The sequence below is a fragment of the Petaurus breviceps genome, unplaced genomic scaffold, assembly GCF_028583685.1.
Source record: "Petaurus breviceps papuanus isolate PSGF00001 unplaced genomic scaffold, PetGlider_PUasm1.0 90881, whole genome shotgun sequence".
In the NCBI taxonomy this organism is placed as follows: domain Eukaryota; kingdom Metazoa; phylum Chordata; class Mammalia; order Diprotodontia; family Petauridae; genus Petaurus; species Petaurus breviceps.
The window spans coordinates 15,031,235-15,044,735 of NW_027187369.1; the positions used below are offsets into that span (position 1 = coordinate 15,031,235).

Sequence of the window (13,501 nt, forward strand, 5' to 3'; positions counted from 1 at the left end):
GGTTTTGGGTCAGTGTCTATATGGTCATCCTGGTGCTGCTGAAAATAAAGAGTAGAATGGCTAACCCCTCCAAGGGACCCAACTTCAGTTGTTATCCTGCTTATATTATCACTATACAGAAGGATCTGGGATTTGTATGGGAACCACATACACACACACACACACACACACACACACACACACACACACCAATACATCAAGACTCTCAACATCAGGGGTTTTTAACCTGGGGTCCATAAAATTAGGGTTTTTTATATTTTGATAACTGTAATTCAATATATTTCCTTTGTAATCCTATGTATTTCATTTTATGCATTTAAAAACATAATTCTTAGAAGGGGTCTATTGCCTTCACTAGACTGCCAAAAAAAGTTCAGGACGTGACAGTTTCAAAAGCCCTAACCCAAAACTTAGTAGATAATGTGTTGAAATTTGTCTGAGGCTCCAAGACATCAAATGGCTTGCTCATGGTTACACAAAGGTAGGAACTGTGAGAGAATGAAATTTGAACTCAGATTTTCCTGACTCCAGTCCTGTACTGGACACATAGAACTGAAAAACAGTCTCTGCCCTCAGGAACTTTACATTCCGTTGGAGGGACACAAAAGGCAAATAGACAAATATTTTCACTGACTACAATACACCCTCTATGTTTTATCCTGCCTCCAACGCTTTTAAGTGCCTTTTGTTGGGGAGGGGTGCAAACAGGTTTAAGTGACTTGCCCAGGATCACACAGCTAATAAGTGTCTGAGGTTATATTTGAACTCAGGTCCTCCTGAATCCAGAGCTAGCACTCTATCTGCTGAACCATCTAGCTGTCCCTAAGCATCTTTTTTTTTAAAGACAAGTCACTTTGCCATTCTGAACCTCATTTCCCTCATCTGTAAAATGAGGATGGTGATACCTATACTATCTACTTTACAAGGTTATTAGGAGGGAGAAATGATCAAATATATGCAAAGGACTATAAAATGCTTCTTGTTGCTATACTAAAAGCTAGACCAAAAAAAAAAGATCAGGATGTTCTGTAATTTCCTAGGATGCAAGATCCCTTTACTTTACAAGCCACAACATACTTTTCTTTAAAAGAAATAAAAGAAGCCTCAGTGATATAACTGTCCTTCATACAAGAATCCTTAGCTTCTTTCATGGTTCATCTCAAGCACTCCCCCTCCTACATGAGGCCTTTGATGCTCCCATTTGCTAGGGAATCTCTTCCTCTTGAAATCACTCTGGATTATTTTATATATCCTTTGAATTTACCTATGTTGCATCTCCCTAGGTGATAGTAAGCCCCTTAAGGGCAGGGAACTGTTTTGTTTTTATCTGTGAATCCTCAGTGTCTAGAATTATGCCCAGCACTTAAAAAATGGTTGTTAAATTGTTGAAGGAACCACAAGTTAAAAAAAAAGAATGAATGGTTTCATATCTTTTGTAAAATATTAAGCAATGCAATTCTTTCTTTGTGATCTTGAGCAGGGAAAGGTCAACTACTTTCTTTGTTATAAGGGAAGTTTTAATAACAAGAGAGGGGGATACTATCCAGAAATATCTGTGAAAAGAAAAGCTAAGGTGTTGATAAAATAAAATTTTTAAAAACCAAATATTTTAAAATTTGGTTTCCTGATGTTTTAAGTTTTAGCTTCTACTCTTTAAAATGGTCTCTTTGCTGCCAGGCAAACAGAACGCCTAAATGGAGAGTGTAAAATCTTCACTCAGGATTAGAGTGTTTACACACTTATCAAAAATACTATTAAAAAGAAAAAAACATACTCTTACCGGCAATTTGAGAATGAAATCATCTTGACTGAACCGAAAGCCAATGTCTGTGAAAGTGCGTTGGATAAAACTTGTGGGCCTCAAGACCATAACCAAATGCAAGTTCCCTGGAAAAGAGGCCTGGAGACCAAAAAAAAAAAAAAACAGTCAGGAGAGTCCCCTCCCCCTCTGTCAGCCATTGAGTCATCAAGACAGTCACTGGCAAAGTCATGAGAGTCCCCAAAAACCTCATAGTTAGTAAGCCTGTAAGAAGAGGTTCACAAAACACACAAATCACCAACTAGAACCCCTGGCAATTGAGAATTGTACCTCATGTTATCTTTTCTTAAACAGTGACTCATATGTTTAGAACTCAGAACACATTTTTCCATGGAGACAAGATCAGTTCCCAGGCTAGCCCACAAGTTCCAATTTAACACATAATATAACTGAAAGAAAATAGATTTGCAATGAATAATATGAAAAATGTACTGTGTGTCACTCTTTTAAAGATCACAAAGGGTATTTTAGGATATAAAACCTAGCAACATACATTAAGATAGACGTTTCCTAAGATATTTCAATCAAAACAAGACCCTTTCCCCATCATCTTCTCCTCCTTTCTCAGTTCAGCTCCTCCCCAACCAGCTATCTACTTGAACACCATTCTATCAGAAATAATTACACCCTGACATGCTCACTCTTTAATTCGAATGTTCCTTCTATCTCGCACAAACTCAGAGTTGCCCTTCTGCCTGTGCCCTCCCTAATGGGCTGCTCCTCTCATCCCACCTGGCTCTTAAGGATACACCTGCAAATCCCTTGGCCCACTGGACCCTTCCAGCCTTCTTTTCTGTTGCCATCAGTCAATCACCTCTAGTCCTTTGAAGGTCACATGATCCTCTCCTTAAATTCCCTGCTATCACCCACCACCCTCCAATCACTCTTTTGACTTTCTCAGCCATGCCGAATGAAACTTATATTTTCAGACATGGCCAATGACGGAATTTGTTTTACTTGACCATGCATATTTGTTACAAGGTTTGGCTTTTCTTTCTTTTTCCATTAGGGGAAGAAGAGGAAATAAATTCTTAGTAATTGAAACTGAAATTTTAAAACGTCAAAAATGGGTCATAAAACAGACCCTAACTGCATTTAGAAAGCAACTGAGCCCCCCCCCCCAATCCCTTCCTCATTTCTTTATGCATTCATTTGCATTCTCAGTCTTTGAGTTTCTCTTTCTTTGGGGAAGGCAGGTGGCTACAGCAGAAAAAACTAAGTGGGCCTGGAGTCAAGAGAGACTCAGCTTTGAATCCTTTCTGTATGGCTATGTAAGGCATTTAGCTTCTCTGGGCCTCAGTCTGCTTATCTGTAAAATACCTGCACTGCCCATTGCAAGACTCAAGCACTATAAATATTTCAGCCATTATTATCACTGTTCTCATATCTACTTTTAGAAGTCAAGTTTGAACTCTGATCCTCTATCCCCCAATAGCCATAGAGTGTGAAGAAAGAAGCCTGAGGAGAGTTCAGATGGGAATCCCTAGTCTCCACCAGGCCATCCATGGCTACAGAGAGAGAGAGGAGGGAGTGAAACCAGATCATTGAGCACTATTTAGGCCAAGAGGCTGTGGCAGCCAGGGCATTTAAGAAAAGCCAACAGAGAGAATCTATCTTTGGACAAAGTTGACTGTTAGAATTCTGCAGGAAGCAGGGAGAAGGAGGGAGGAGAGGAGCTGAGACCTGAATCAGAGGTGATGACAAAGAAGCACAGAATCTCCACATTAGAAGGGCCCTCCAAGGCCAGTTGATCCAACCCATACCTACACAAAAATCTCCATAATAACATTCCCAACATGCAGTCACAAAGCCCCTGCCTAAAGACCTTCAGTGACAGAGAGCTCCCTCCCTCCAGAGGCTGCCCGGTCCACTTGCAGGCTGCTCTGCCCTAGGAGGATTTTCCTGACATTAAGGAAATCGAATTTACTTCTTGGCATATCACACCCATTACAACGAGTTCTGCCCTCTGGGGACACGCAGAACAAATCAAATCACCTCTCGACAACCCTTAAACTACTCGTAGACAGCTGTGATGCCCCACCTAAAGTTTTCTCCAGGTGAAATATGCCCAGTTTCTTCAGTTCTTACATGCTGGCTATGCGCTCCAATTCTTCTCACTATCCTAATTGTTCTCTTGTGGACACTCTTCCACCCCTAAGTCCCCCCCTAAACTGTGGCGCCCAGAACTGGACACAATCTACCAGATGGGGTCTGACCAGGGCAGAAGATAGTAGGACTATAGAGGTGATCTCTTTGGTCCCTCCCATCATGCTCCTCTGAATGCAACCTTACATTGCATAATAATCTGAGGACTCAGACCCATCTTTGAGACTTAACAGCCCCTCATTCTAGGCATACTATTTTTATGTAATAAAACTTTCCCGTATAATTCTGCTATCCAAGGGCTTGGAAGTAGAAGGTCAACTGTGAGATATTGTGGAGAGGGAATAGGGAGGTAGAAAACTATGTATACAGATTGAAGGTCACATAACCAACAAGATAGAGGAGTAGACATTTCCTCTGATCCCATGACTTCTCAAACCTCTCCCTAACAGAAATTATATATCACATATAAAGCAGTTGCAGTTGCCTTGATGGTCCAGGACACCCGGAATCCAAAAGAAGGTTAAAAAAACATGAGCTCACACTGTTTCCTTTCCACCACACATGACACTGCCAGCAGTGAGGCCACACTAACCAACCTCAGGACCTGACCTCCAACCTTGTAAAAAATGTAACCTCATACCCTGGTACCATCTGCCTCTTCCCAGTGCCTCAGAGAAATCTGCTAGAGCCTCAGCATCCAACATCACAGTAGAATTCTACTACCGAAAGATCTCTATGGGACAGCAGTTAACAAAGGGAATAGGGAAGAACATGTGTCTGGGCTGGAAGCAGAGCTCAACCTCCCCCCTCCTCCCAGAGTCTTAGAGACCCAAACTCCAAAGGACAGAAGTCCCCCCTAGCTGAGCGGCACCCACATAGCAGTGGTCTGAACCACCAGTCCAAAGAATTAAGGAACAGAAGGAACATGGCAGGATACCATGCAGGGGGTTGGGGGTGGGAGGAGAAAGAGGCTTTGCATCACTCCACTAAGACTGAGGGAAAGAGCCCAGTGTCCAGCTGGGGCTAGGTCTATACCCCAAAAGTCACCTGGGGCAGAGACCTAGGCTAGTGAACTGTGAATTGCCCAGTGTGACAGGGGGCTGAGAGGCTTTGAAAACCTGGCCTCATATTTTACTGAAAAAAATTGAGGCCATTCAATGTGAACTCCCTCTTCTCCCCTCCACACCTTAGATGCTTCCTGCCACTCTCTTCTCCTTCACCCCTGTCTCCCTTGATGAGGTGGGCTTACTCCCTACCAAAGCTGATCCCTACCTACTCCAGTGACCCCACATCATCAATTTCCCCTTCTGTCATTTCCACTCTTACACTTCTTTTCAATCTCTCCTTGTCTAATGGCTCATTTCCTTCTGCCTACCAACACCCCCATGTCTTTCCTTTCCTCAAAAAAAAATCTAAAACAAAACCCTCACTTGCTCCTTCCATCCCCACTACGTATTGCTTTACATTACCTCTGTCCTTTGTGGCTAAACTCTTTGAAAATGCTGTCTATGATATGAGCCTCTATTCTCCTCTCATTCTCTTCTTAACCCCTTCCAATTCAGCTTCTACCTTCATTTTCCCCCAAAACTCTTCTCCGCAAAGTTACTAATGATCTCTTAATTGCCAAAGCCAACGGCCTTTTCTTAATCCTCAGTCTCTCTACAGTCTTTGACACTGCTAATCCCTCTCTCCTCCTTGATATTCTTTTCTCACTAGGTTTTTGAGTTTTCCTTGTACCTGTAAGATCTCTCTTTCTCAGTTTTCTTTGCTTAATCCTCCTCCAGATCATGGCCTATAGGTGTCCAACAGGGCTCTGTCCTGGGCCCTCTTCTCTTCTCCCTCCATGCTACCTTACTTGGTGAGTTTATCAGCTCCCACAGATTTAATTACCTTCTCTATAGTGATAACTCTCAAATCTACCTATTCTGCCCCTAATTTCCCTGCTAACCTCCAATCTCACATCGCCAACTGCTCGCATCTCAAAATGGATGTCCAGGAGACATCTTAAAGTAAACATGTCCATACCCAAACTCATTATCTTTCCTCCTAAATCCTATCCCATTCCTGACTTATTTATTACTTCAGAGGTCAACAGCATTCTCCTAGGCCCTCAGACTTGAAGTCCAGGTGTTATCTTCGATCCTTCACTAACTCTCACCACCACCACCCCATATCCAAGATGTTGTCAAGGTCTGCCCATTTCACCTTCGTCACATCTCTGGAATACACCTCCTTCTCTCCTCTGACACTACCTCCACCCATGTACAGACCCTTATCACTTTATGCCTGGACTACTGCCTCAAGTCTCCCCACTCCAATCCATCCTCCATTTAGTCACGAAAGTGATTCTCCTAAACCTCTGGTCTAACCATGTCACTCCACCCACACATATACACTCAGTGAATGCGTGGCTCCCTATATTCTTCAGGAACAAATACAAAAATCCTGTTTGACATTCAAAGTCATTCATAACTTATCTCTCTCCTATCTTTCCAGTCTTCTTACACCTTACTTGCTCTCTGATCCAGTGACAATGACCTCATCACTGTTCCACAAACAAGACATTCCATCACCTGGCTCTGGAATTCACTATAACTGTCCCCTATGCCTGGATGCTCTCCCTCTTCATCTCTACCTCCTGCCTTCCCTGGCTTCTTTGAAGTCCCAACTAAAATCCCATCTTCTACAGGAAGCCTTTCCCAACCTCTCAATTCTACTGTCTTCCCTCTCTTAAGTATTTCCTATTTATCCTGTATAAAGCTCATTTGTACAGACTTGTTTGCTTGTTTTCTCTCCCATTTTACTGTGAGCTCCTCATTGAGGGCAAGGACTATCTTTTGCCACTTTTTGCATCCCCAGCACTTAGCACATAGTAACACTTAATAAATGTTGACTGACTAACTGATCCACCCTCCAGAGAAAAAACCAAGAGAGGGAAGGGGAAGGGAGCAATAGGAAAAAAAAGAAGGGGAATTAAAATTACCAAAGATCTCAGGAAGAAGAAAAATCAAAGACCTGAAAAATAAAGAGACAAATCAATAGGAAAAAACATTAACAACCAAAGAAAATGTGGCCTCCAGATCTAATAAATGAGTTGAGGCATCTATGAATAAATACTGCAAAACAAAGGAAAATGAACCAATACTTGATGAGACAGAGAACCCTGGGAAATAATATGAACATGGAACCACATCATGCTCTTCCTGAGTGGATTAAAAAATAAATGAGAATTATGAGAGCAGAATTTGTTGCCTCTACATAAAAAAATAATTGGTAGAACAGAAAAATCTGAATCAGCAATGACAAATCTCACTAAAGAAACAAAAGAGAGAATAATAATTGCAGTTCAAATGCATAGAAATGAGGGATAATCTAGAAAATAAGCTAAAAACAATAACATTAAAAGAAATTTACTCTCTATCCAATCAAAACATACTGAACTCAAATATAGTATACAACTTAAGGAATATCCATCTCCCAGAATAACATGAGCAAAAAACAAACAAACAAATCCTGAAAATCATAATGCAAGAATAACACAAGAAAACTGCCCAGAATTTCTGAATACAGAAAATGAAATACAATTTGAAAGAATTCAAAGAGTACCTGCTATAAGTTCTCTAAGTTATCTGGATGAAGAATTTCAAATACAAAGGAAAGTAAATTTAAAAAACAGAAGACTGTTGTGCATCCAGCAGAAAAATCTAGAGAGAATGGAGCTCAGGATGGAGCCCACAATGATCTCCTCTACAAATCTGAGCTTACCCAGAACTTAAAATGTCTTCTCATTCAACAATAATTTGAAACATTCTTACAAAATCAGATAAGAAGAGATTTGATTTCTGAAAACTTGGACAACACCCCCCAAAATGCAGGAAGGATGAATGAATGTAGCAGCTGAGGACAGCAACAGAGTAATAACATAGAGAACAGGAAGAGATTTGTTTCATAGGAGTAAAGACAGAAGTCACATGGAGATAACAGTGGAGAAGTAAACCTAGGGCAATATAGACCAAACTTTCTGGCATTGTGCCTACAGGTGAATAATGTATTTTGTGGGACTACATTACAAAATGAAAGGCTGTAAGAAAGAGGGTAAGGGAACAGGGGGATAGAGAGGAGTGTGTGATGTGCCTGGGTCAAATCAAGGGCTAGAAATGAGGGGAAGGTGACCACTGTGGTCTCTCAGGAAGAGAAGGAAGGTTTGAAAAGGAAGGATGTGAAAGAGAGAGGTTTTGCTTTGGTGGTGGGAAGGGGTGCCACAGATGAATGCTCCTATGGGTGAAGAGAGATGTTTTGCAAAGGGAGATGGGAACCTTGTGCTGGGTACAGCTTGGGGCAGGGGTGGGGAATCTGAAGCCTAGAGGCCACATATAACCCTCTAGGTTCTTGGGTGCAGCCCTTTGACTGCGTCCAAGTTTTACAGAACAAATCCTTTTATTAAGGAGATTTGTTCTATGAAGTTTAGATTCAGTCAAAGGGCTGCACTTGAGGACCTAGAGGGTCACATGTGTCCTCAAGGCCACAGGTTCCCCACCTCTGGCCTAGGGAACGTGGCAATTGAAAAGACCACTAGTCCAACTGCAGGGCAAGGGAAGTTATAACTCCCAGGGACGATTGGAGCCTACGGAGGAAATTTTGAGGCAAATTGGAAAAGAAGGTAACCAGAGAGCGGGTACAGATCAGTAGTGAGCTGCATAATCAGAGATGTCAAAGGATGGGGGAAGCAACTATGTGGCAGTGTCCTCTCTGCCACTTAAAGAAAGTGGCATTGCTCTGAGAGTGAGGCACAATGGAAAAAGGGAATTCATGGGGCAAGCTCCACAAGGCAGAAGCAGCCCAAAGGGGAGATCCCAGAGCATTTACATCCAAAGTCTGGATTCTTTGAGAAATACCAAGGAATAGTGAGAGGCTAGATAATTATAGGAGTCAGGAACCAGAGAATGATGGTCTAGAGTAGACAGAAAGAAAGTCAGGATAATAAAGAGACTGTCTGGAAAGTGGTACAAAAATGAAATTTAAAAACCTAATGAACAAGATTAGCTGAAGGGAGAAAAAGGGGGGAGGGGGAATCTATTTGACAAAGAGGGGGAAAAGAGGGAAATAATTAGCGTGCTAAAAGAAGGAAAGAAAAAACGAATTAATAAAAAAAGCACACATACATTTCCACAAGTTTCTTCAGGAGGGCCCGCAATAGCCAGGAGAGTGGAAAAAAGTCTTCCAAATATACCTGAGTTCATTGTGTCTGAAGAGAACCATAGCTCCTCTTGGAAGCCTGGGATGGGGAGATTAAAAACTCGGTTCTCACTACACTCAAGGCGAAACTCCAGGATTCAAGGATATAGCCAGGACTGCAGAGCTCAAATCCAGCTCTCAGAGCTCTGGGTGCCCATTCTGCAGCAGGTCCCAAACAGATGCCAAACTGATATTTTTAAATTAGAAGTCTGACCATGCCACTTCCTTACTCAAGAAGCTTCCCTTGTTCCCTATTGCCTCTAGGAAAAATTTAAACTAACTCCTTTGTTTGGCAATGAAAGTCCTTTGCAATCTCACTCTAGCCTATCCATCCACAGTGATTATCTAATACTGCCTGGCATGTAATGCCAGGCAAATTGGCCTGCTCACCATTATCCATACATGATATTTCATCTGTCACCTTTGTGCTTTTGCTCAAGCTGTTTCCCACTCATGGAACACTTTCTGTGCTCACTCAAGTGAGCCTTTTGTCAGTCCCTCCCAAAATTATTCTGTCTAAAGTTGATCTTCAGTAATCTGTGTATATGTTATTTTTTCCCAGTAGAATGTAAGCTCTTTGAGGGCAGGGATTATTTTGTTTCTGTCTCTATATCTCCCAAACCCAGCAAAGTGCTTTGTACTTAGTAGGTACACAGTAAACACTTGTTGAATTTAATTTAATCAAGTTGAATCTTGGCCACAAAGTCTAACCCAGAGGAGGAGGGATGAAAGGGAAACCCCCAACATGGGTTAATTCCTTAAATTTGTAGCCATACTCCATTCTAATATGAGAGACAGGCTGCGCTACTTGACTCCATCTTTTAGCTTAAGCACCAAGCATCTGGAGAATTCTTTCAGAAGATTATTCCATACTAATCAGATCATTCTCATAAAAAAACCTCCTCATTATTTCATCCTAAAATCACCTTCTTGTTTTAATTCTTTCAAAATATTTAGCAATTTACTTGACAAAAAACATCCCACAAAAATTTGCATTTATAAAAAAATCTTCTAAAAGGCTGAAAGACATTATTTTTTGCCAGTTTAATTACATTGGCAAAATCCCTCAGAGAAGACTAATTTTAGGAGGCTTGTCGAGCCAGCATCTCCACGCTTTAGGCTTCTTGGATACAGGGATCTTCCAATCTACTAACCATTGTCAATATAAGCAGCCAAGTTTGGGAGGCCCAACAACCAGCTCATAGGCTGTGTCAAGACAGAGGCTAACCCATTTTGAAGAGAGTGAAATCAACAGTTCAGTTCCCCACAGCAACTTCATTTCCAGGGCCATCCCATCTAAAAGAGACACAGAAATATTACTTCCCCTGCTCCTAGGTCAATAAGGTAGCCCCAAGTGAAGCACACTGAGATCAACACATCATCAGTTTGGCTCATGGAGACTTGGATGGAAGGATGATGCTATGAAAAACCAGACCAAAAGAGAAGGGTCATCCAAAACAGGAGCCATTTCTGGTCCTCTATAAATGTTGGAGTGGAAGCAGAAGAGGGGAGAGAAGACAGAAAATGAAACAGTAAGTGTACATATGGTAACAGTACAAGGATCATTAAGTGCAAAAACTGCCTTCTTAACTTGATCTGTATGAGTGCCCCATCACAGCACTGCCTCTTTCTCGATGAATCTCTCATTTGTCTGCTTTGTCTCCTGCTTCTTTGACTGTCCCTTCTGTCTCTTTTCCTCCCTCACCTCTGCCTCCTGTCTTTCCTGACTTCCTTCAAGTTTCTGGATGGCAATTTGGAACTCTGCCCAAAGTTCTATAAAACTGCATACCTTTTGATCCAGCAATATCTCTACTAGTTCTGTATCCCAAAGAGATCATAAAAAGGGAAAAGGACCCATATGTGCAAAAATATTTATAGCAGCTCTTTTTGTGGAAGCAAAGAATTGGAACTTGAGGGGATGCCCATCAATTGGGGAATGGCTGAACAAGTTGTGGCATATAAATGTGATGGAATATTATCATGCTATAAGAAATGATGAGCAGGTGGATTTCAGAAAAACCTGGAAAGACTTACATGAATTGATGCTGAGTTAAGTGAGCAGAACCAGGAGAACATTGTACACAGTAACAGCAACACTGTGTGATGATCAACTATGATTGACTTAGCAGTCTATTCTCAGTAATGCAATGATCTGGGACAGCTCCAAAAGACTCATGATGAAAAATGCTATCCACAGCAGAGAAAGAACTATGGAGTTTGAATGCAGATGGAAGCAGACTATTTTCTCTTTTTTTCTTTCTCGTGGTTTTTCCCTTTTGTTCTGATTCTTCTTTTACAACATGACTAATGTGGAAATATGTTTAATATGATTATACATGTATAGCCTATATCAGATTGCATGACCTCTTGGGAAGGGCGGGAGGGAGGTAGAAAAATATAGAACTCAAAATTTTAGAAAAGTGAATGTTGAAAACTAAAAATAAATAATTGGTTTTAAAGTGAGAAAAAAAGTCTCAGCTAAAATTCTATCTTCTTCAAGAAGCCTTTTACCTATCCCCCTTAATGCTGGTGCCTTCCCTCTGAGGATTATCTCCAATTTATCCTGTATGTAACTTGTTTGTACGTAGTTGTTTTCATGTTTCATCCCGCCCCACCCCATGAGACTGTGAGCTCCTTGGGATCAGGGACTGTTTCTGTCTTTCATTGTATCCCTGGCACTTAGCAGAGTGTGTATTAAGCACAAAGTCGGTGCTTAATACATTGCTAGTTTACTCACTGATTCATTTTCTTCCCAAACTTTAAATATTCATGCTTCCCATGCTTCTGGTCTAAATCTCCTCATCTATCCATTTTCTCTCCCTGGGTGAACTCCCACAAAGTCAATGATTTCCTCCACGAAAGTAACTTTCTGTGCATCTGTCAGCACATATCACATTCAGGTCTCTCCTGTTTCCCTTCTCATCTCTATGGACCTCACTTCTCTCCATGGGCTCCACCTCCACCCATATGCCCCATAACATATTGATGACACCCCCAGCAATATTTTGGTTAACAGATTGATGAGTAGTTTCTTAACAGGCAAACACACCTGTGGTTCCCACCCAACCTTTATCTTTTCACTTATTTGATTTTAAGCACACCTTTCTTTCCATACTCACAATCACAGAATCTTTGAGCCAGAAAGGATCGTGCTGACAACCTAGTTCAACCCAGATGAGAAAGGAATTCTCACTATTAACATAGTCAACAAAAGATCACCAAGTCTCTAAATGAAGATCTCCAAGAAGGGAACACCCACCACCCTTTGAGGAAGCCCATTCTGGATGGCCCTCACTATTAGGAAGCTTTTCCTGATAAGCCGCAATTTGCCTCCCTATGATTTTCAGCCATAGCTCCTGGTTCTGCCCTCTGGAGCAAAACGGAACAAACATAACCTTGATCCACAGAGCAGCATGTCAGATCTCTGAAGGCAGCTGCCATGTAACCCCTAAGGTTTTTCTCTCTGGGACAAATGTACCCAGGCCCTCTGGCGGAGGTCACAATAAAGAGTAGAGTGATTTTTTTTAACAGATAAAGAAGCAAAGAATGAAAACAGCACATGAAGTATTTCTAAATTGAATAATCCCACCCTGAATGTCTGATGTTGTTGATGTGTGGATACCAACTTCAGAAGACTCTTACTTTGCCATCTCAGCTCCACGACAGTCCAAAGGCAGCTTTGGAATTAAAGGGGAACCAGCTATTGTTTAAGAATAGAAGAATGAGGCGGCTAGGTGGCACAGAGAATAGAGCATCGGCCCTGGAGTCAGGAGGACCTGAGCTCAAATCCAGCCTCAGATACTTAATACTTACTAACCGTGTGACCTTGGGCAAGTCAATTAACCCCATTTACCCTGCATTCTTCCCTCTAAAAAAAGCAAAAAGAATACAGGAATGGGGATTTCATTGCTCTAAGGAATTTCTGGATGAGGAAACTTCCTTTGCTAATTCAGGTCACTACCTTCTCTGTAACACAAAGTTTTAGGGAGTTGCCTAGAGCACTGTGCGTTTCAGAGGCAGGACTTGAATCCAGGTCTTCCAGGCAGTGAGACTGACTCCCTATACACCACACTCCAACTGCCTTACTGTGCAATAAGAAATGACAAAAAGAAGAACTCAGTGAAACCTGGGAAGATGCTTATGGACTGAAGCAAGAGAAATCAGCAGATCCCAGAGAACCAGGACTAAAATGATGCCAATGAAAAAGTCACTAAAAGGAAACAGAAATAGGTACAAAAATACACCTAGAGATTAGATTCTTTTCCACTTGTCAGAGATACAGGAACCACAAGGGTAGAATCTTACAATATCAGATGTGCTTCTGGTATCAATTGTTTTTAT

General features: G+C 41.5%; 1 protein-coding gene across 1 annotated transcript in view; it reads right to left on the reverse strand.

The window, feature by feature from the left end:
- The window catches only part of MCF2 (MCF.2 cell line derived transforming sequence), a 145,439-nt gene that overhangs the window by 54,959 nt on the left and 76,979 nt on the right, over positions 1–13,501 (reverse strand). Inside the window, exon 5 of the mRNA XM_069074165.1 lies at positions 1,781–1,900. Coding sequence (XP_068930266.1) covers positions 1,781–1,900 — 120 coding nt within the window. The remainder of the gene's footprint in view (positions 1–1,780; positions 1,901–13,501) is intronic.